The 22,604-nt window shown below is 48.4% G+C and overlaps 1 protein-coding gene across 1 annotated transcript in view; it reads right to left on the bottom strand.

The window, feature by feature from the left end:
- The window catches only part of FGD1 (FYVE, RhoGEF and PH domain containing 1), a 47,877-nt gene extending 34,930 nt beyond the window's left edge, over positions 1 to 12,947 (bottom strand). The window contains exon 1 of the mRNA XM_081175690.1: positions 12,423 to 12,947. Within this exon, the coding sequence (XP_081031816.1) occupies positions 12,423 to 12,552 (130 nt within the window). The 5' untranslated portion in view covers positions 12,553 to 12,947. The remainder of the gene's footprint in view (positions 1 to 12,422) is intronic.
- Between the last annotated feature and the right edge of the window lie 9,657 nt (positions 12,948 to 22,604).

The following is a 22,604-nucleotide window of genomic DNA, read 5'->3' as shown; positions in this document are numbered from 1 at the left end:
TTAGACACTGATATGGATAAGGCAAAGGTGGGGACTGAGATATGGAGGTGGGGGTGTCAAGAGAACCCAGAAGCCTGCACAGAGGGAGGGGGGTCATCGGGGGTCGCAAGGGAAAATCCCTGACCACTTATGTACGAAAGTGCTTGGAACACAATTAAAGCTCCGTTTTCCATTAACAAAACTGGAGGCTGGAAGGGCTTTTAAAAACCATTAAGCCTGTGTGTGTGTGTGAAAGAAACCCTTTTGTAGTCTCTTTAACGTTTCCCATGGAGAGATGGACTTGACAGAAGTGCCATTCCCAGCCTCTCTAGGGCTGCGAGGGCTTGGAGGCTTCTCAGAAGCAGACAGCCTCGCTGCCAATCCAAGGCCACTTGTGTCTGGCAGTATTTGTGTCAAATCTGTCCAGGAGTCACCTACATAAGGCTGTCACCTGCGGGGGGTGGGGGAGAGAAAAAGAGCGAAACCCTGCCACACAAAGGATTCTGGGTAAAATAAAAATGCAAATCGCAGCCTTTGCTGGCAAAAGCAGGTTCCCAGCGCCGCCGCCCCCCCCCCCCGACGAATTAATCCCTTCCCACAAATTGCAGCAATCACAGTGGGGGGATAAAACAGCTCCAAGTCTACCTTTATATGCACACAGATGCACACACACACATAGCAGTGCTCCTTAGTGGGAGTATTTGAAGAAACCTGTGAAGAGACCATCCTTTGCAGTCTCTCATACTGTTCTTCCTGGCTTTCACTCTGGCATCCTCAGGGTCAATTAACTTTGTGCCCCACTGATTTTGTCAGTGGGGTGGCACCATAATGCACACCCTCCGTCTTTCTGCCAGCCAGACTGGGGCAGGAAGCAAATGCGCTACAGACCTGACTTAAAACAGTTAAGGCAGAGCACAGTCATGGGTTGAGGTGTGTGGGATTTGGGGCCTGCAGTGTTGGCAGGAAGATGAAGGAGGGGCGACGGCTAGACAGGAACAAGGATTGTGGGAATAGCAGGGGTCAGCAACCGTGGGCCGGTCCACCGTCCCTCAGATCATGTGGTGGGCCAGACTATATTTTTTGGGGGGGGGGGGAATGAATGAATTCCTATGCCCCACAAATAACCCAGAGATGCATTTTAAATAAAAGCACACATTCTACTCATGTAAAAACACGCTGATTTCTGGACTGTCCACGGGCTGGATTGAGAAGGCGATTGGGCCACATAGTCAACCTTCAGTTCTGATTTCAGTACCAGTACCGGGAGATTTGTTAGTAATAATAAAGGAAGCTTAGCTGCTTTGCCCTTGTCACAGAGTGACTGGCACCTGTCCCCAAACTCTTAGGATTAAGGAAAACTGGTTCAAAGCAGGTTTGACCCTCAGAGCCTCCTTTTTCCTGCAGAAATTAAGCACTGAGATATATGCATTTTATTTACGAAGGGACTCATTGACTCACACGCCCTTTCTGTTCTCTCTGATTCACCACTTGCATAAAGCCGTGCCTTCATCCGCCGGGAGGGAACGTAATCAACACACCGTCGCTAACATGGATTAGAACTCCTACACACCATCCATAAGCCTGCAATAAAACAGGGTGGGGGTGGGGGGGTCCACTACAGAACCTTCCAGAAAGCAAGTATAAGAGGAGAAGTCTGGAGGGCAATGTTGCCATCAGGGCAGAGTGCGTCTAGGGTCCCACCCAGCAGGATGCGCAGGAAGGCTCCCAACTGCAGCAAGACTGCGTCTCCATGGCTGTGTGCGCAGTACACATTTCACACATGTTTCTTACCACCACCAAGAATCCTGGGAACTGTAGTTTATTGAGGGTGTTAGGATTTCTAGCTCTGTGAGGAATTAATTACCATTCCCAGCAATATACTATACTTTAAAAGTTTGGTTGTGCACACAGCCAGTATAGTGGTACCTCGGGTTACATACGCTTCAGGTTACATACGCTTCAGGTTACAGACGCTTCAGGTTACAGACTCCGCTAACCCAGAAATAGGACCTCAGGTTAAGAACTTTGCTTCAGGATAAGAACAGAAATTGCGTGGCGGCAGCAGGAGGCACCATTAGCTAAAGTGGTGCTTCAGGTTAAGAACAGTTTCAGAACGGACCTCCGGAACGAATTAAGTTCTTAACCCGAGGTACCACTGTATCTTGAAGTGAAGAAGAGGCAGCGACCATTTAAGGCCCGTCCAATGTGTGCAACCGCACATACGCTCATCACACCAAACCCAAAAACATTGCAAAAAGGGGTAGAATGGGGCATTTGCAGGATTTTTCAATGGTGTTTCAAATATATGCGAATTCATTTAACACGTGGTGCCTTGGAATGTAACCTCCATGTAAATTCGGAGTTGCCTGTAATACACATTATCATCAAGAGGAAGACCCTTTAAAACCATTAAATCCAGAACCTAAATTTATCTAACTGCACTTCTGCTTAAGAAATAAATAATCCGTATTAACTGAAATAGAATGTGCAGGTCCAACATGACAGAATCTATCCCCTGCCCAGCCCTGCCAACAGAGCCTACCTGACAACCTCTGCATGACAACCCTGTAAATGTCCACGCCTGATGTTACAAAGCTGTTGCTTATCTATTTCCTAGGCCCATCACTGGCACTGAAAAACCAGACAAATTACTGCCACGATTAGCCGCCACATTAGCCAGAAAGGAAGGCAATCCTGGGCCCAGAGGAAAGTGTTTAGCTGGCTCAGAAATTAAAAGGGTTAGGGGCCCTTTTTCAACACTCAGCCTTGGCAATCTCCTCCTTTGCTTAAAAATCTGAGCTGGTTGCAGCCTACCTCCCGACTCCACCCTACAAGATTCTTTCTCTCTCTCTCTCAAACTGTGTCCAGCTTGCAGCAAATTAAAGGCTTGCTTGTAAAAATTACAGGGCACCAATTCGAAGCAAGAACGAGAGGCATGATGGCAGTCTGTCTGTCGAGCATCCACTCCTCGCAGCATGCATGTCCTCGGATCTGGTGAAAGGAAAGTTTAGAAGCAGGCAAGCCCACCAAGTCTGGCAAGGAGTGGTGGCCATACAGAAGGCTTTCCAGAAGTCCCCACCCCAAAACAAGTTTTGAGTACGTGCTGACCCCCCGTGTTCCATCTCCAGACAAAATACTAAATAGAATCTGAGCACATAAAAACAACCTGGGAATATGTCCAGTGTAAGCAGTGCGTGGTGGGGGCAAACAGAGATCCGTATCAGCTTCATTACACCCCCTCCCTTGCACAGGGAAGGACAACTCAAAAGAAGCAGCCCTGTATAGGGGCTGGAAGGAGACTTCGGTGTGATTCAGAATTCAGGGTGTCCATTCCACCAACAGCTCCAGCCCCAGGGCCATCGGAAGCCTCTGTGCACATGATGGGCCCATATGGAACATATTAAGGGTTCTGCAAAAGGAAAAAAAGTTGGAGGGAGGGAAGAGAAGCCAAATGTGGGTGGTGCAGCAGGATGTATCCTGCCCTCACCCTGCTCTGTTGGACTGTTGGGGGGGGGGTTTAACCCTTTGCGTTTCACAGAAGAGGAAGAAGGGGGGGGGAGTGTCATCAAAGGCCGGAGGCGGAGGCTGGAAAAACAGGAGCAGTTAAGAAACTGCAGGATTGCCAGCTTCTTAGTTGACTGAACTTCAGGAGCGCTGGCCTGGCATTTTGAGCAGGCCGTATTTCTGGCCTTATCAGTTTCTATCCAAATGCAATTTTGGTTTTAAACGCAGTGTAAAGTAGTCTTTATGTGAGTATATTGTACAGTGGTACCTCGAGTTACATACGCTTCAGGTTACAGACTCCGCTAACCCAGAAATAGTACCTCAGGTTAAGAACTTTGCTTCAGGATGAGAACAGAAATCGTGCTCCGGCAGCGCGGCGGAAGCAGGAGGCCCCATTAGCTAAAGTGGTGCTTCAGGTTAAGAACAGTTTCGGGTTAAGAACGGACCTCCGAAACGAATTAAGTACGTAACCAGAGGTACCACTGTATTCAATTATAGGGTATCAGAGTTTTTAGGGGCTAGCCAGGCTGGGATAGCTGGCTTGTGGGTTTTTGAATGTCTGATGTAGATTTTTTCAATTTCATTGTTCTGTATGGGAAAATGACAATAAAGATTATTGTATCGTTACCGGGTGCTCTCTCTCCCCCTTACCCACACCTTCAGTTATTACAGAACAGGAGCCCCACATTTCAGGAACTGCTATTCCTGATCACACCTCCAAGAGACGCAAGAAGTGGCTGGTGCAATCTTGAGGATACACGGGTCAAGTAACAAGGCTGCTTTAATGGACGTCTGCACATTTTTTGGAGTAATATCAGCAGGCTTCTGCCCTGAAGAGCTTACCACACAGATTAAGATTGGGGGTGAGGGGGGAGAACCACAGAGGAGGGAAAACATAGGAGAGGAACTGAGTATGCCACAATCCTATATTGGAGTTGCACCAGTTGAGGGGGCTTTAGGATTTGGCAGAAGCCCCAGACCAGGTACGCTGCTATCGTGAGCACTGACTGAGCACACAGGCAACACTTCTCACTCTTCTACCTGCATCCAGGTGCAGGGACTATGAACTGCTCTCTCCATATCACCCCTTGCTCCCACAAGCACAGCCATCCTACACCATGTTTTGTGCAGACCAAGACCCAACCCATTACCACAGCCATGAGCACTGTGTTTCCAACTGCTCCTCTGTAGCACTGCCAACCAGCGCAAGAGCCCAGCCCAGGTGACTGGTTGGCAGTCTTTGTGGGTTACACTCCATCGCTGCTGGTGCCGTTCAGTAAAGATCGCCATCAGTACTCCACGTATTGTTTCTGTATTTGGCGTGGGTTAGTGAGCAGGGTTCCCTCTCCTTCAGACTTGTGGTAAATGGCATCAGGATGGGACCCTTGGAGGTAGGGAAACAAATACAGTGGTACCTCAGGTTACAGACGCTTCAGGTTACATACGCTTCAGGTTACAGACTCCACTAACCCAGAAATAGTACCTTGGATTAAGAACTTTGCTTCAGGGTGAGAACAGAAATCGTGCGGCGGCAGCAGGAGGCCCCATTAGCTAAAGTGGTACCTCAGGTTAAGAACAGTTTCAGGTTAAGAATGGACCTCCAGAACGAATTAAGTTCTTTACCCGAGGTACCACTGTATGTACTGCATTTGCTGTCTCTGGTTGTGGGGGTCGGCCTCTGAGAGTATGCCAAGGGGTGCTTCTGATGGAGTGTATGAAGGGGTGAGTAGCCGTGTTGGGTGCTGGCAAGCAAGACTGGCTTCTCAGCCAAACTGCTGGAGGAGAGGCGGTCCCATGGGCTGCACAGGTGGGAGACTGGCTGGGTCCTTGAGTCTGCACACTTGTATGAACTGTGGTATGTGAGACTTAGGACCCCACCCTGCAGGGCACCTGAAGTCTTTTGGAAGCTGCACACTGGCTGCCTGCGCTGCTGGGGTTCATCATCTGCGGCCACCGTGGCATTGCTTCGTGCGCTAAGGGGACGTGGTATCACTGTGGACACATCCCCAGGTTGACCAGTTCCTTCCATTATGGGCAATGTGGGATTGGCAGGCAATGGCAGCATTGCCAAAGGGCAGGACTGGAGTTTTGCAAAATTTTAAAAACATTTATTTCAACTGTGTTTAACCCTTTACCATAAAGTCATAAAGTTGGAAGGGACCTCAAGAGCCCAACCCCTTAGCAATGCACGAATCTTAGCTAGAGCTTCCATGACAGATGGCCATCCCACCTCTGCTTAGAAACCTCCAAGGAAGGAGAGTCCACCACCTTCTGAGGGAGACCGCTCCACTGCCAAACAGCTCTTACTGTCAAAAAGTTTCCTCTTGGAGTGGGCATCAACTAGAGACAAGAGCTGTTCTGCCCACATAGTGGTGGAATATAGAATTCCGCTGCCCAGGGCTTCATCTCAGTTGGGAGTGAGAAGTAAAGGACTGACTGGTGGGAGCTATGTCACTTCTTACTCTTCCTTCCCATGGTTGCTAGTTGCTTTCCCTAAAGATAATCTCCCACCAGCTCCACATCATGCACTCCTTCCATTTGTCTAGTCCAAGAATGGCTAACATTTTTGGAGGGCCATAATGACCCATGCTCAACTCTCTGAGGGCCATATGTCAAAGTGAGCTGTGTGAAAGTGAACGTGGACAATTTTTAATTTTTGCTTTTTTGAAAAAGGACTAGTCCTTCCCCTAGAATATCTGAAGTATTTTAACTTCGACCTTGGAAACAATTATGCACAAGCAATCATTCTAATGTGTCCACCCACCCCCAATTAGTTCCTGTTTTCCCTTCATCATGTATTTGCAAACTGCAGAGCTGTGGGCAGGGCTTGTCTTTTGATTTCACTCTTGCGGCACCAAGCTATTTTTAGGTCCAATTAAATAATATTTATTATGCATGTGAATCTTCTTCATCAGCATGATTTCTTCTGGCTAAAGAATTTGGGTTTTTTCGTTGCAGGGTTTGGAGGGCACAATGCACATAACTGGAGCCTTCTCCAGCCTTCAAAGCAGGCATAGGCAAACTTGGCTCGCCAGATGTTTTAAGACTACAATTCCCATCATCCCTGACCACTGGTACTATTAGCTAGGGATGATGGGAGTTGTAGTCCCAAAAAACTTCTAGAGGGCTGAGTTTGCCTATGCCTGCTTTAAAGACATCTGCCATACCTTTGCATGTGTGCACAGACGCCTGCACGCAGGCTTACATGGCAATATGGGGCAGGTGGCTGTGAGCCACGCACCACATACATTACTCACAATGCCCCCCCAAATTTAAGTGGGGAACTTAAATAGCGGCCTAAAGGTTCCTGGCAGCTGCCTGAGGATGCTCAGTGCAGGCACCGGCCCTGTACTTATTTGCATATATACCCTGACAGAACAGATTCAGGGACATGTTAATGATTAAAATTGTCTGATGCTGTATAGCTAAATATGACTTTTGTTAAGAAGCACTTCCTTTGGGCCTCACGCTAATATTCCAATAGAATGCACTTGGGGTCACACCTGGGCAAACTCCTCCCCCCCCCAAACCTTGGCAACAGCATCGGGCAACAAGACAGCGGTCCCAGCAGTGCCAGTGAAATGTCACAATGACGCAGCGTTGGCACAGCGGTTCGTACGCCCCATCCTAAATTATTTTACTTGCTGGCACAGCAAGTCTTGGGATCCGGTTGTTAGCATACGGCCCTCTACGCCCTTCCCCTCCCATCCGAGAGCCCTTTCCCGTCTCAGGCCCAGGCTTCCCCTCCCCGCGCAGTGCCTGGCAGCTGTTGCTGACACAGTGAACTACAGGCCCAGAGCTCCCCAGCCCGGCCCCTTTCTAAAGATAGCTCTTCTCACCCAGATGGATGGAAAAAAATGGTGGGGCCGGCTCAGTAAGACTGCAAGCAAGGAAAGAGAGCAGGAATCTCCCAGAGGTGCCCCTGGTTTTGGACCAGAGGGGTCTCTGCTGCCCCAGACACGGCCTCAAGACGTTTCCATGCCCACGGCAGAAGAGAACCCTTTCTTACTAGCCATCGCTGAGGCACAGTCCAGCTGGAAGCTGGTTCTCCTGTGCAAGCCCTGCTGAGCCCCGATTCATTTCCGAGGGTTGCATGGGATAACTTCCCACCAGAGTAAGCTCCACAGGTCCAATATGGCGGGTTCCCATTCTGCCACCCTCAAAGGGAGAGGGACCCCTGACCGTTAGGTCCAGTTGTGGCCGACTCTGGGGTTGCGGTGCTCATCTCGCTTTATTCGCCGAGGGAGCCGGCGTACAGCTTCCGGGTCATGTGGCCAGCATGACTAAGCCGCTTCTGGCGAACCAGAGCAGCGCACGGAAACGCCGTTTACCTTCCCACTGGAGTGATACCTATTTATCTACTTGCACTTTGACGTGCTTTTGAACTGCTAGGTTGGCAGGAACTGGGACTGAGCAACGGGAGCTCACCCTGTTGCGGGGCTTCGAACTGCCAACCTTCTGATCGGCAAGTCCTAGGCTCTGTGGTTTAACCCACAGCGCCACCCTTTCTGCCACCCTTAGTGATGCAGAAAACCTCTTCGTATAGTGAAGCCACTCATTTTACCTCTGCAGCAGCCTCATGATGGGCCCTGTGCTTCACTCTCCCAAATTTGAGCCTCATGGTTCCCTAGTTCCAAATCCTAATTTTCTCCATAATCCTCTTTTGGTTATGTCAGGAAGGTGCACCATGCAGGCAGCTGGGGAAGGAAGCATGAACCCCTGCCCCATGTTTTGAGACTCAAATAGAACAAGAGACAAAACCTGAGTTCCCAGCCTGCACCTACCAGTAACACAGTCTAGGACCTGCCCATGTCAATTAGACAGTGCTAGAGAAGTGAGGGGACACTTCAAAGAGTGCCCCCCCCCAAACAAGGCTGCAAGGCAAGAATTAAAGTCCATGGATTAATCTGTGGGACAATCCAGTGAGGACTCTCTTGTTTGTTTGTCAAGGTTCTTTTGAGTTTGGTCCATTACTGTAATAAAAGAGAAAGACAATACGAAATAGGACCTTTGTTGCTAACAATGAACAGTAAGCTTTGCAGCAAAACCCAACTCACGCATAATCAGAAATAAGTAATTCTGTAAATTCCCAGGCAAGCGTCCATAGGAGTACAGCCTTGCCCATTTTCTGAAATTGTAAGTGACCTCACACTTCTTTAAATATATCAAAAGGCACGTGGAGGTTTTGCAATAGGCATACTGATTTAAATAAATTGGCATGATAGTTGTTGTCACAAACACAATTTTTTTTATAAAGTCAACAGCCCTGCCTTTAGGTTTGTGCTTCCTTTCCTGGGGTCCTTTCCCATGGCTCCCCCCAACCATTAATACAGTTGCTCAAAAGAGAAAGCACTGATGAACGAAGTGCTGAGTTAAGCTAACCTGAATCTCGGGTTTCCTTTGACTCACTGCAACTGCAGGCTGTGCTCTTTTCCAGAACCACTGTGCTCCCCTGTCCCAGAGCCAAAGAGGCCTGGCTCCCAGTCTCCCTGGACCACATGTGTCTCCTACAGCAGGGGTTAGAGGGGCCGGGCCTTCTTCTCCCCATCCTGAGCAGGGCTCTCTGTCCCCCAGATAGTCCCCCTGCGGCTTTCCCTGGAGCCAGGATGTGGCTTTGCTTTTATGTCAACCCAGCAGTGTTCCTCGAGGCTTTGTAATGAAGGAAGATGGGGGAGGGAGAGCAGAACCGTTCCTAGGGGCGGAATAAGCAGGCAGGAGACAAGGATGGGCAGCACCTGGTCCAAGCGAGCTCAAGTTTCTCCTGCAACCACAGCACACTGGGGTAAAGAGCACCTAAACATTATGTTTTAACACATCTGATCCCCCCAGTCCTAAATCCTGCCACTTCACTTCCAGGCTCCAGTCGCCCAGCCCTCCTCCTCCTCCTCCTCCTCCTCCAACCACAGGATTCCTGTCCCTTCTCAAAAACCCGAGTCAGCTCCTGTATCCTTCTGCTCCGACCTCTCGGGCTGAAGAGAGCTGAGGAAGGGAGCCCAAAGGAGGGAGAGAAAGACTGTATGCACAACTACAGTGGTACCTCGGGTTACATACGCTTCAGGTTACAGACTCCGCTAACCCAGAAATAGTACCTCGGGTTAAGAACTTTGCTTCAGGATGAGAACAGAAATCGTGCTCCGGCAGCACGGCAGCAGCAGGAGGCCCCATTAGCTAAAGTGGTGCTTCAGGTTAAGAACAGTTTTAGGTTAAGAACGGACCTCCGAAACGAATTAAGTTCTTAACCTGAGGTACCACTGCACTAGGTTCTGCTTTTGCCTAAAAGAAGCCAGGATTTCCAAGAGGCTTCTTCTCAAGCACAGCATTTTGTTTTCAAGCCGCACAAGTCAGCCAACTCCTATTGGAAGCAACAAACCAAGGTTTCCTTTGTGGATGAAAATCTGGATTGCAAGATGGAAGCACAACTCTCTCTCTCTCTCTCTCTCTCTCTCACACACACACACACACACAGGCAGTGTCTTTAAGAATAGCCGGGTTTCCAGCTGAAGTGTTCAGACCCGTCTGAGTTTCTTTAGCCTTCCTGCGTGCTGGAGGAGTGTAAAATACAGTGCTAGACAGCCAGGCATAAGAAAAGAAAAACAAAGCAAACCAGAAGTGGCTCACACCTCCCCAGCACACAAACCTTCACTCCCTTTATTCACACCCCTGTTATACCTCTTCATGGCATTACCACCCAACAATCCAGGCCTGGATCATGAAGGCAAGCCAGAAAGACCATCTTTTCAGTTCTGCCTTATTGCTTCCTTCTCACCTTTTGCTCAAGGGAGCAGTGGGCGAGTCCAGGGTATTAGAGAAGGGAAGGCTGGGAGCTAGGATTCCTGGGTTCTCTCCCCAGGACAGAGAGGGCAGTATAGCCTAGCAGATAAATCACATTTTAAAGGGGAAGGAGGGAGGAGAAGATGATGTACAGGTGCCATTGCAACAACAATGATAAATGCACACAAGTAAACTCCTGCCGCTGGATTAGCTAACAAAGCAAAATAATTGGTTGGGGAGGGGAGAGGAAACCCTGCTTCAAAAAATTGAATGGGTTGTACACATGAAAGGCTCGTGTCTGTATAGTTTCGCTACACTGTGGCAGCACCCGAGGCTGCTGGAGTCCCACTCTGGCCTCAGGCACAAAGCAAAAAAAGGGGGGGGAAACAACACAAAGCTTACCCAAGTCTGAATCAACAAAGGAAAGGGGTGGGGAAGGGAAGGGCTTGCCCTGTGTCTGGGGTCACAGAAAAGAATCCACTGTTACATTTCATTCCCCCACCCACCCCCATCACAGCAAAGGCCAGGAGACCATTACCCAGCCCCCAGGGCAACCTGCTCTGGCTACTGCGAAGCCCCACCTTCCCATGAAAGAGTGATGCCCAAAGCCATTAAGGGAATTGGCAATGTAAGAGCTGGCATTTCTGAAGAGCCAGGCCTAGTACCCAAAGGCTGGTGTGGATGCTGAGGACAGAGACCCAGTTCTTCCGCCTCATTTCAAGGAAGGATAATTCTTCCTATTTTTTGTAATAATCCCCCCTCCCCAATCGCCTTTCTCGGGCTACAGAATGTTTCTAATAATACCAAACTTGTAAGGGTGACTCAAAGGCTTCAGTCTCTTGTGTGAGATTCTTCACAGTGGGAAGGGGGTGGGGGAGAGAAAGATGAGGAAAGAGACGCACATCTCCCCCCCCCCAATCCCCTTGCACATTTCACACTTACATCTTGACAGGATGCAATTTGCAAATCAGACCCAGAGAAAATGACACCAAATCCTGGCTCCAAACTTAATTCCACCTATGAATGTATGAGTTGTCAGGAGATACAGCTGATCTTTTCTGTATTAATCCTGTTAAATTTTCTCTAAGCCTTTGTGTGAGCCTGTGGCAAGGAGTTCCACTGGTGCAATTCCAGTAGGCCAAGTCCTTTATCAGTCAGATTCAGAGTGGGGCAAGCTGTCTTGCAGAAGAGTTATAATCAACAAACTGAACAGCTTACTCCCAAGAAAGGGGTAGAAAATTGTGTGGTCTAGGATGAGGGGGACACCCCAGAGTCGTTTGCGACTGGACTTAACTGCCAGGGGTCCTTTACCTTTACCTTATTACATCTTGCAAAGCAAGAAGACTCTGAGAAAGGTTAGAGAGATGCTTGGGGAGGAATGAGAGTGCAGGCTGCAAAACTAATGCTCTTGCAACCCCCCCCTTCCCTTTTCTGAACCTCCCCCATTGCAATTTAACTGCATACCTCTTTGTTTCAAAAGCTGCCTTCTTGGTCTTTTATCAGGTTTGGGAATTTGCAAAGGAAAGAAATCAAAATGGCAGGGTTGAAAGAAAATCAGGGCCAACTACAAGAACTGTGGGAGAGAAGGAGCGGTGGGGCAGAGGCAGCTCTGGAGAAGAGAGGGCGGCTGCACTATCGCTGTAAGCTCTTCGGGGCAGAGAGCTACAGAGTTGGCAGCCTAATCCCTCCTGTGCTCCAGGACCTCCAGACACGTTTCGGAGGAGAGTGCAGATGGAAGAAAAGAGGCCCGTTGCCCATTCTTATTTTTAACACCTCCAGCGACCCGAAACTGTTGCAAACTATGGGCTAAAAAAACAAGATATTAATCCACATTTGGTAGAGCTCTTTTATCCCGAGCTACTACGTTTGCGCGCACCACTCCCCAGATTCCCACCAGACACCACACACATCATTTCCTAGAGAGAAAACTGCCATTTCGGCATCCTGCTCTAGCCACTGGCCTCCACTCCCCCAAATGCGGAGCCAGATGCTCCTGGCGCAAGCGCTTCTTTGATCTAACCATTGCGCACGACTTCCCTTGCTCAAGGTGCAAACCGAAACCAGAAATCCACCTCCGCTCCAGCGTTGACGGAAGGCTCTCCCACTGACCAGCCAAAGACAGAAAACGAGGCGCCCCCCCTCCCGCCCCCCAATCCCTTCTCCCTTACCGGCTCGAATCTGGGGAGAGGAAGCTGCTCCCGCCTCGATGTGGTACGAAAACCTCATGGCTTTGAACTGCTGGGAATAAGATCCACTGGGTTCCGGGCAGGGCATCCCCATCACGCTGGCCCGCTGCATGATCGCACGGCACCCCCCGCGCCCGCTCCTTCAGTCCCCCCCAAAATCCCTCCGAGGCCGCCCCCCAAACGCCAGGCTGCCGAGAGTCCCCATCAAACGGCCCGATCCCCTTCAGGAAAAAAGAGAGTGGATCCGAATGCAGCTCAATCGAGCGAACAGATCCACGCTCGAGCAAAGAAAGGGAAGGCGGGTGGGGGAGAGCGAGCGATGGATCCAGCCTGGCTTGGCTGCGCGCGTGCGTTCCCCCCCCTCAAAGACAGATCCTTGCAACAAGTCAGCGCAGCTCTTGCAAGAAGCATCGCCTTGGCCAGGAATGTATCAGAAAGCGAGCTGGGAAGCGTTTCCACGTTGGAGCGCCTGCTCCCATTCCCCCTTCGCTTCCTCCTCCGCCTCCCCTCCCTCTCCCCTCCTCGCTCAGTGGGCTGGCTCTTTCGTACTGCAGCGCCAGGCGCTGAGAGCAGATTGCTTGCAAGGAGATTTCAAACCCTCCTCTTCGGTCTCTTGGGCTGTGTGTGTGCGCTTTCTTTTTTTGTTTTTAAAAATTGGATTGAAGTGGGATTTCGTTAGCAGCACACATAGACATGGAAGTCGATTGGCTCTTGCTGCCTGGGCTGGAGGATTCTCTCCACACACACACACACCCCGCCTCTCTCCAGGATATTGACAAAAAAAAAAAAAGGCTGAAAAAAGGGGGTGTTGGCAATTTATTTCCTCGCACTTGGGAGGGTTCCACTAACAGCTGTTGTTTGAAAAATCAGCTCGTTTTGAAGTCAGTTTGCTTTGAGGTTTCTCCCTCTCTCCCCTCCTATACTCCAAGAAGGTTTCCACGGTTTGGGGGAAGTCTCAAGTCAGCCTTTGATCTTTCTCTGCGTTCAAACGAACTGCACATTTGGGGATCAAGTATCCCCCCCAAAAAAGATTGATTCCCCCTCCTCTTCCTGAACCCTGATTTCTTAGCCTTTAAGGTGTCCATCTAGTTCCAGCACCAGGCTGCCCCCTGAAGACTTGCCCTCCCCCTCTACAATAATCCTTTTAGAAAACATTTGAAGCCAGTTTGTGGTTTCAGAGATCTCTAGATTTCCTGGTCAGCCCTGAAACCTTAGAGTTGGTTCCCTCCCTCCTTCTCCCCCTCCCCACATTAAAAATGTGGTTACACATTTTTAATAGCATCACAAAGTTTTCTTTCTAGTAAGGTTCAAACAGACAGCAAACGTTTATTTTCCAAGACATTTCAGCTGCTTCCTTCACAAGAGTCAAGCTTCTTGGAAGTTCTGGCTCTCAAGTTTTCTAAGGAAATTTAACAGTTTAGAAGAGTTCCAGGTCCGTTGTAAACTCTGAACTGTCTTCAAGCGGCTGCATCCCACTTTTTAAAACTAATAATAATAAAAATAGCATGGTCTGGATTTTTGTGGCTTCACAGCCAAATTCAGTTGCACTTTCCTTTTTTTAGCTGCTTTTGAAAGTAAACTGGCTTCTCTGGATGGAGGAATAAAGGACAAATATAGGCCAAAAACAAACAAAAGAGAAAAAGCACCCCCCCCCCAATCTCTGAACCCTTTACAGAACTAAACAGTTGTTAACTCTGCTCCATGTATGGGGGGGGAGCCCTCTCAGATAATATGCTTGCAAACCACAGCAGCTGTGGACAATCTAAGTGATTTAAAGGCACAGAGCCCTGCTTTTGCCAAGTCAGGAGGTGCGTTGGCAGGGCAAGACGGCGATGCCCATCCCATGCCAATGTGTTGAAAGCAGAAGTGCCCAGTCTGCTTGCTCTGCTTGCTTGTTGCAATCTTTGGAACCAGCCTTTCAGAACTCCTCATCTCCTCTGGGCAAGCTGTGAAATATATTTTGCTACCTTGGCAGCCAAATGCCACCTTTCCTCACTATTTTTGTAAAGCGAGTAGGATTCAGTAGCAGATCTGGTGCAGTTTGCTTGCACCTGCCCAGGGCCGTGGGGGGGGGGAAGGGCTAGCCAGTTTCTTTGCCCCCAGTGAAGCTCCATTGAGGCTCCCAGCCATGGCAGTTGCCCCCCCCCATCCACAAATATTATTGAAAGCATTGAAAGTACTCAATTATCTGAGGTTCTGCCCCCCCCAGTAGAAGCTTGCCCCCCCCCCGCAATGTCATATTTACAGGGATTTCCTTTAAAAAAGCTCAACAACTTTGGCTGGCCGCCCCCCCCCCCCAAATCCTGGCTATGCGCATGCATCCCAGCTTGTGTGTGTAAACAAAGGGACATGGGTGAGGTACCAAACTGGGTTTTTGACTGGGGGGAAATGAAGCCTAGTTTTGCCGCTGCACCTGCCCTCCCAGCTATCCCTTGTGTTTCCCTACCCCCACTGCTGAACTGCACTGATCCCTTTGCTCCCTCGGCCCTCTTTTGAGCTCACTGATGCCTCGCCCCACTGGACACTACTGTTAAGAGCAGGGGGTGGCGGTGAGGGGAACCCGTGGCTAGAACAAGGGTTCGGGGACCTGAGGTCCTGGGGCCTGAAGGAGACTCTGCAGGCCTCTCTTATCTGGCCACACCTACCCTCCGGGGGGCCATGTGCCTCCCCCACCTTCCTCCATGCCCTCTCTGAGTACTTTTGCCTATCTGGAATGTGCCCTTGAACTCTGACAGTTTCTGGTGGAGGGTGGTGAGGGGTGTAAGAAATCTCCTTTTGTGTGGCTGGAATGTTGCCTCCCGTGCAAAGGCACGAAGAAGCCGCCACTCTTGCCTCTGACCCTACCCACTCCTTGCCTCTGTCCGCACCCAGCATTGGCAGGAGGTTGCCCACGGGAGAACGTGGCCTCAGGTTGGAAAATCCCTGCGCTAGAGAAAGCCTGAACCCCTTATCCCTCACCCCTTGGGACCCAGCCCTCCAGCCCTCTAGCACCTCCATCCAAGACGCAACAGGTTGCTGGGTCATAATGCTTGTTAATGAAGCCCAGCTCCAAATACGAGGCTCGCCAGGACAAGTCACTGGCTCTCAGCCTAAATTACCGCACAGAGTTGTCCTTCTCCGCCTCATTTTATTTGTATGTTGCCTTTCCTTAGTCAAAGCAATGACTCTCCGGCTGCCAATCAGTTTCTGGGCCCAATTCAAAGTCCTGGTTTTGACGTACAAAACCTTAAATGGCTCAGGACGGTGTGGTATAGTGGTTGAGAGCAGTGGACTCATAATCTGGTGAACCGGGTTCGATTCCCCGCTCCTCCACATGCAGCTGCCGGGTGACCTTGGGCTACTCACACTTTTCTGAAGTTTCTCAGCCTTACCTCACAGAGTGTTTGTTGTGGGGGAGGAAGGGAAAGGAAATTGTGAGCCGCTTTGAGACTTAAGGGGAGTGAAAAGCGGAATAGCAAATCCAAACTCTTCTTCTTCTGGGCACCACAGTTCAAGAAGGACACTGACAAACTGGAACGTGTCCAGAGGAGGGCAACCAAAATGGTCAAAGGCTTGGAAACGATGCCTTATGAGGAACGGCTAAGGGAGCTGGGCATGTTTAGCCTGGAGAAGAGGAGGTTAAGGGGTGATATGATAGCCATGTTCAAATATATAAAAGGATGTCACATAGAGGAGGGAGAAAGGTTGTTTTCTGCTGCTCCAGAGAAGCGGACACGGAGCAATGGATCCAAACTACAAGAAAGAAGATTCCACCTAAACATTAGGAAGAACTTCCTGACAGTAAGAGCTGTTTGACAGTGGAATTTGCTGCCAAGGAATGTGGTGGAGTATCCTACTTTGGAGGTCTTTAAGCAGAGGCTTGACAACCATATGTCAGGAGTGCTCTGATGGTGTTTCCTGCTTGGCAGGGGGTTGGACTCGATGGCCCTTGTGGTCTCTTCCAATTCTATGATTCTGTGATTCTATTCTATGATTCTTCTTCTTCGGTAAAGGTAAAGGTAAAGGGACCCCTCACTCTGGGGTTGCAGCGCTCATCTCGCTTTATTGGCCGAGGGAGCTGGCGTCCAGCTTCCGGGTCATGTGGCCAGCATGACTAAGCCGCTTCTGGCGAACCAGAGCAGCGCACGGAAACGCCGTTTACCTTCCCACCTATTTATCTACTTGCACTTTGACGTGCTTTCAAACTGCTAGGTTGGCAGGAGCAGGGACCGAGAAAATGGTAGCTCAGGCCGTTGCAGGGATTCGAACCGCCGACCTTCTGATTGGCAAGTCCTAGGCTCTGTGGTTTAACCCACAGCGCCACCCGCGTCCCTTCTTCTTCTACCTCTCCCCAAATGAACTCACGTGGAGCCCAAGATCATCTTCTGAGGCCCTCCATGTGCCTCTTCCACGCGAGGTCTGGAGGGAGGCCTTTTCTGCAGTGGCTCCCTGCTTGTGGAATGCACTCCCCAGACCAAAGACCCACCTCATCCAGCCTTCTGTTCTCCCATTGGCCAGTATGATGCCTGTGGGAAACCAGGGAGCAGAACCGGAGCACAAAGGCCTTCTCTCATCCAATGCTTTCCAGCAATTTGTACTCAGAAGCACTGCTGCCTCCATCACGGCAAGCAGCGCTTGAAAGCCCTCTCCGCGGTGACTGAACCTCCAGGCACAACAAAGCCTATATATAAGCATGCAGAGTTTGACGAGTGGCAAAAACAAGGGGTTATCATGCACCACTTCCGTTACAATACATGGTTGATGGGCTACACCTGGCTTGGGGAGTGACAGAGAGGGCAGGTCTGTGTTAACTACGAGGTCTGAATCAAACTTGCTGCTATGGTATGTTTGGCTGTTGCAAATCCATTTGCCCCTGGCCGCCAGCCATGTTATTCCCGTCCCAAAATCAGAGATGACGGGCCTTAGAATCCCTTCCCAGAGATCTGATTTTCAGCTCTTTCCTCCTCTCACTCATCAGATCACGCTTCACTCTCAGAAAAATGGACAAAACTCAGATTGCGGCATGCTAAGTTTGAATGGATCTTCAAAGGCAACTTTTCTTGACGGCTCTGGATTTTTCTTTGCAGGGTCCCTTCTCTGGATCTGGGCTGCTGAATGAAATTCCAGCTGGGGAGTGGAATCCTGGCTATTTCCTGTCCTCTCTATACGTACTTAAAATCTTCCTAGGGTCCCGTGTTTCCTATGGCCTCTATACTTCGACAACAGCACAAGGAAGACTAAGAAAGAAAAAGAACTGCAGCCACTCATTTAGATATGGCAACTGCACATAGGTAAGAAGCAAGTGAGACGCATGACACATTGGAAATCAGCCTGAGAGCCATAGATCAAAATTTCCATATGGCCTCGGATAACCCCTCAACCTATATTTCTATTTTTTCCTGCATTCCAAATAGCACGCCTTCCAGCTGTAAATATTTAATAGCTACTTTTGCATTATGTATATAGATTACTGATGCAGACTAAATTTGGTTGCAATCCTGCACATTGTGTGTGTGTGTGTGTGTGTAAATACATGTAAAAATAACTTGTTTTAATAGGCTGGCCACAATCCAGATCTAATTGCGTGTAGTCCAATTATTTTCCTGTTCAGAAAACACACATGGACACACAGCCAAGTAGTTCAACAGGGCGCATAGGGACACCAAAATGCGAAGGCACATCATGATGCGCATCTGCCTAGGGTGTGCATTCACAAGCACCTGTTTTGACATTCTAATTGTCCTTGTTGGATCAGGACATCTGCGTCTAAAACTAAGGCTTACCCACCACTGGTACATAAAATCTAACTTACTAAGAAACTAATCCTTACACCCTTGCTAGTATGTACAGAATCACACTCTCAGTTTTGGACTGTAGGGACAACAAATTTATGCCCTAAATTTATGTGCCTTGCAGGTACCGGTATTTTTCAAAAATTATTTGGCATTGTATAATCTCCAGACTCCATGCATTTTGAAGTTGCTCACTGGCCTGCACACTCAGGATTCCCTTGTTCACTGAACATAAATGAAGTTATGTTTTATTCAGTAAAGAAAAATCCTCAACAGTCTGGGCTGAGAATATCTCAAAGATCACTAGCTTCTGTTTCAGCTGGCCTGAGACCTTCGTCTCTCTTCTGAGGTCTGGATTGGAGATTCCTCAAAATCTGTTGAGTTAAGTTGTGGGCAAACATGTCAGACGACACAGCGATTCTTTAAACAGCTCTTCTTTATTCAGATGCCAGAACAGAACTAGGCTGAGGAGCTCAGTCAGCCTGCTTATATAGAGCTCCAGAACAATGCAACTGTTGCCATTTTCTAAAACTATCCAATCACTGAATGTCACTTTTCGATCCTTCATTTGCATAACTATCTACAGTATCCCCCTGCTGGCCCAAGGTGAGAACTTCAGTACATAACAACTCAAGACTTGGAACCACTCCCAAAGTTCATCCGCTTGATCCTGTTGCTGCTCATTTTTAGGCAGGAAATAAAGATCATTTTATTTCACTGAGTTTTTGTTTCACTGAGTTTATTTCACTGAGTTTTCTCTTAGCTGATTTTTTTAATGCTTCTGCTGCTTTTCCTGACCTTTTAAGACTGTTTTGGTTGGCAGGACTGCAGTTGTGATGTTTCTGAACCCTGTGCATGGTTTTTATTTTTAACTGTAAACTATCATATTTTACAGAAAGGTGGGAGGTAAATTTGCCCCCACCTGCCTGCTAAGCGCACACCCTCTTCAAATAAAAGCAGCCCACACTGACCACCCCATTCAGGATATAAACAACGACAACACACATGGCGTCTTCTGCTTCACCACCATCCCAAAACACACGTTGTATTAAGTCCTGGATATACACAGTGAAATATTTCCTCCATGCTATTTAGATGATACAAATTCATACCCTTTGAAAACACAGTCTTCCCCAGACACTTACTTACTTACTTACTTACTTACTTACTTACTTATTTAATGGATTCAAATAGTTTATTTTTAATTTTAAAAAATAAATATGCAAAGAAACCCCTCAAAGTGACATGTAAAATAATAACAACATATACAATATAATCCTATTATTTCATACAAGCGACTGTAGACATGGCAAGTATCAGCTCTGTGGGAAGTCCTGTGCACTTTTAAAATGTGGGGTTTTTTTTGGGGGGGGGGTTATTGAGTTGTTGTATTTTGATTGTATATTTTGTGGTTTTATATTTTGATTTTGTTCTGTGAACTGCCCTGACATCTCCAGATTTAGGGCGGTATATAAATAAAATAAATAAATAAAATAAAAATGTATTCAGGTTGTATGTCTTTAGCACACCTGTCTATGACTTGGGCTCTGTATAAACTTTCCCTAGCACCATATTCCTTCACAAAAGGGATAGGGAACCTGTGGCCTTCAAGATGGACTACAGATCCCATCATCCCCAGTCATCATAGTCCGTGGTCAGGGATGATGGGGGAGCATCTAGCAGCATGGTTTCCCATCTTGATGGTGTCTGGATTACTGTCCTGCTAAGTGTGTGGAAATAGCCTCTGGCCCCGCTGTGGCTAGAACCACCTCAAAACGTCACTGCCCATGGCAAGAGTAAAAAATGGCACCCCCTTCCATTGATGGGGGTCAGAACCAGACATTTTGCTGCTTGAAGTGATGGACAAGATTACCATCTCTGCTCCCTTCCAGGCATGAACGCTAAATGGATGGGGAACTGAATATTTTTTCAACACAAGGCAGGTCAGCACGATGCCACCACCCCTGAGTACAGCTGAGGAAGCACAGGGCAGGGCACAGCTCTGTCCTTCAGCATCATGCCATTGCTCCCACCCTGGCATCTGCTGCCTGAGGCAGTTGCCTCACTCTACCTCATGTTAGGACCGGTTCTGTGTGGGAAACAATCCACCGGGAAGTTCTCTTGCACAAGTCTAATTGAACTATTGGTGTTATTGCACTGCTCCTGTTCATTAAAAAAAAAAAAAAAAACTTAGTGGAAGATCTTCCTAGTGGTTTGGGCCTAACAGTTTACATCTCTCTCCCCATCTTTCTGCCCTTAGTGGCATACAAAATTTACCGTTCTCTTGACTCAGGATAGGGCCCTGGCCACAAACTCCCAGTGTAGACCAGTTACAGATAGGTAGCCGTGTTGGTCTGCCATAGTCAAAATAAAAAAAATCCTTCCTGTAGCACCTTAAAGACCAACTAAGTTAGTTCTTGGTATAAGCTTTCGTGTGCATGCACACTTCTTCAGATACACACTGAATCTGATACACACCCAGTGTAGACCATCATAGTTGCTCTGTTTTTGGATACATAATCTGACAGGGGCAATGCAGACACACCACTAATAAACTGGTGGGGCAGAATGTCTAGGTCTGGGTACCACATCACCCTCAGACACCTGCAAGGGCTCCCTACTCTTCTCATTTAAAAAAATGGTTGGGTTGCAATATTTGGTTGTGTTCCCTGCGATTTTTTGGAGGGGGATAGATGTTTTTGCTTGTTTGTGGAAAGTTCTGAGCATCACCAGTTTTCCTTCTGTGAAATGGGTGTTTTGTGGTGCCCATGACAGTTCATCAGACATCCAAATGTGCTCCTGGGCCCAAAAAGGTTGTGGTTGCCTTGCCTACTTATTCCAAGGGTTCTCTCCTATGCCTGAACTGACTGGTCTGACTGGCTCTGCGAAAGAACAGCTCTGCCTAGACAGCTGCTAAAAATAAAATAAACATAGCCTGGATCAGAACCAGGCCAAGGCACAGTACTTAAAAGAAAAACCCCAAACCATAGGCATGCTGGCATGAAGGGGGCGGGACAGAAGACAGCCAGTTGGCAACCTGAGGTGCTGCTTCTACATGTACTGTCAAACATGAGGAGCAACAAGTGAATTGTTTCTTAGTAGCCAATATTCTCACTTCTGTTCCAGTTTAACTTTCTTTGGTGGTGGGTTCTGAACCTGGGACTTGTGGGAGTTCAGTCTAGGCCAGGGGTCGGCAAGGTTTACCTCGCCTGGGCTAGTTCACTCCAGCGGAGATCCCTCTATGGGCCGGATCGTGCGCGCACCCGCCATTTCCGGCACCTGCGTCTAGGCACATCAACAGGCCAATGGAGCACATTACTGGGAAATCAAGTGGAGCATTGTTCCTTGGTTGAATAAAAGCTTCTAGGCTTCAAGCAGTGGGGAGATGGCTGTGCACCTCCAGTCTCATCTATTCCTCCATGGGACTAGAATTCATTTAGCCCAAAAATGGAAACAACAAAAAGTACCGATGAAAGAAGAGTGGCAGATGAAGATGATGGACTTTGCAGAACTGGCAAAGCGGACAGGAAAAATCCGAAACCAGCATGGTCAATATGTGTTTGTAAGGTGTGTATTTGTAATATTGTGAAAACTGAAAAATAAAGGTGTGGTTTTTTTTTAAAGCACTCTGGAAGTGTATACTCGATTCTGACCAAACAAAGCCTCCTGATGTGTATTTTGCTCTAACTCCATTTCTATGCAAAACTCTATTTGAAAATGTGATGGCACAGAGGTGGGGGAAACAGAGATTACCAGCTAACTTGGTATCTCTTAAACCTGCTGAAATTTATATGCAAATTCTGTTAATTATGCTGTTGCAGCATGTTAGCCTCCATCTCTTATGTGCTCTGTCTTCCAGTGCTGAACAAATGCCTCTCTCTCTCTCTCTCTCTCTCTCTCTCTCTCTCTCTCTCTCTCTCTCACACACACACACACACACACACACACACACACACAGATTCCCTTCACACACATCAGTTAGCTGCCTGCATCTGAATGCAAGCAAACAGATTCCCATTTTTCTTTTTCCCCCCCTTTTCCTAAAAAAAAAAAAAGCTGTTTCCATCTCAGAGAAGATGGTGGCGTCTTGGCTTTGGATTGCAGTTCCTGTGTCCTGGGAATGATAATCCCACAAAGCCAGCAATCCAACGGTTAAGGTTAAGCGAGAGCTCCCAGTTGGCTCCCCTGGGCATTCTTGGCAGGAGCTGCGGAGATCATGCAAAAGGCTTTGGCTCCAGCTGCCAGGCTTGTGGCCTCTCCGAGTTCAATAGCCACTTGTATAACTAGCCCCTTGCATCCCTGCTTATGGGGTTTTGTCCCCAAGCCAGAAACACTGCATCTGTAAAGGCAGCCTGTCGAATGGTTAGAGCGCTGTGTGCATTGGAAGGGGGCA

The sequence above is a fragment of the Podarcis bocagei genome, assembly GCF_964188305.1.
Source record: "Podarcis bocagei genome assembly, chromosome: 17".
NCBI classification, from domain to species: domain Eukaryota; kingdom Metazoa; phylum Chordata; class Lepidosauria; order Squamata; family Lacertidae; genus Podarcis; species Podarcis bocagei.
The sequence above is the reverse complement of the archived record's forward strand: the minus strand, read 5'-3'. Positions and strand labels throughout refer to the sequence as shown.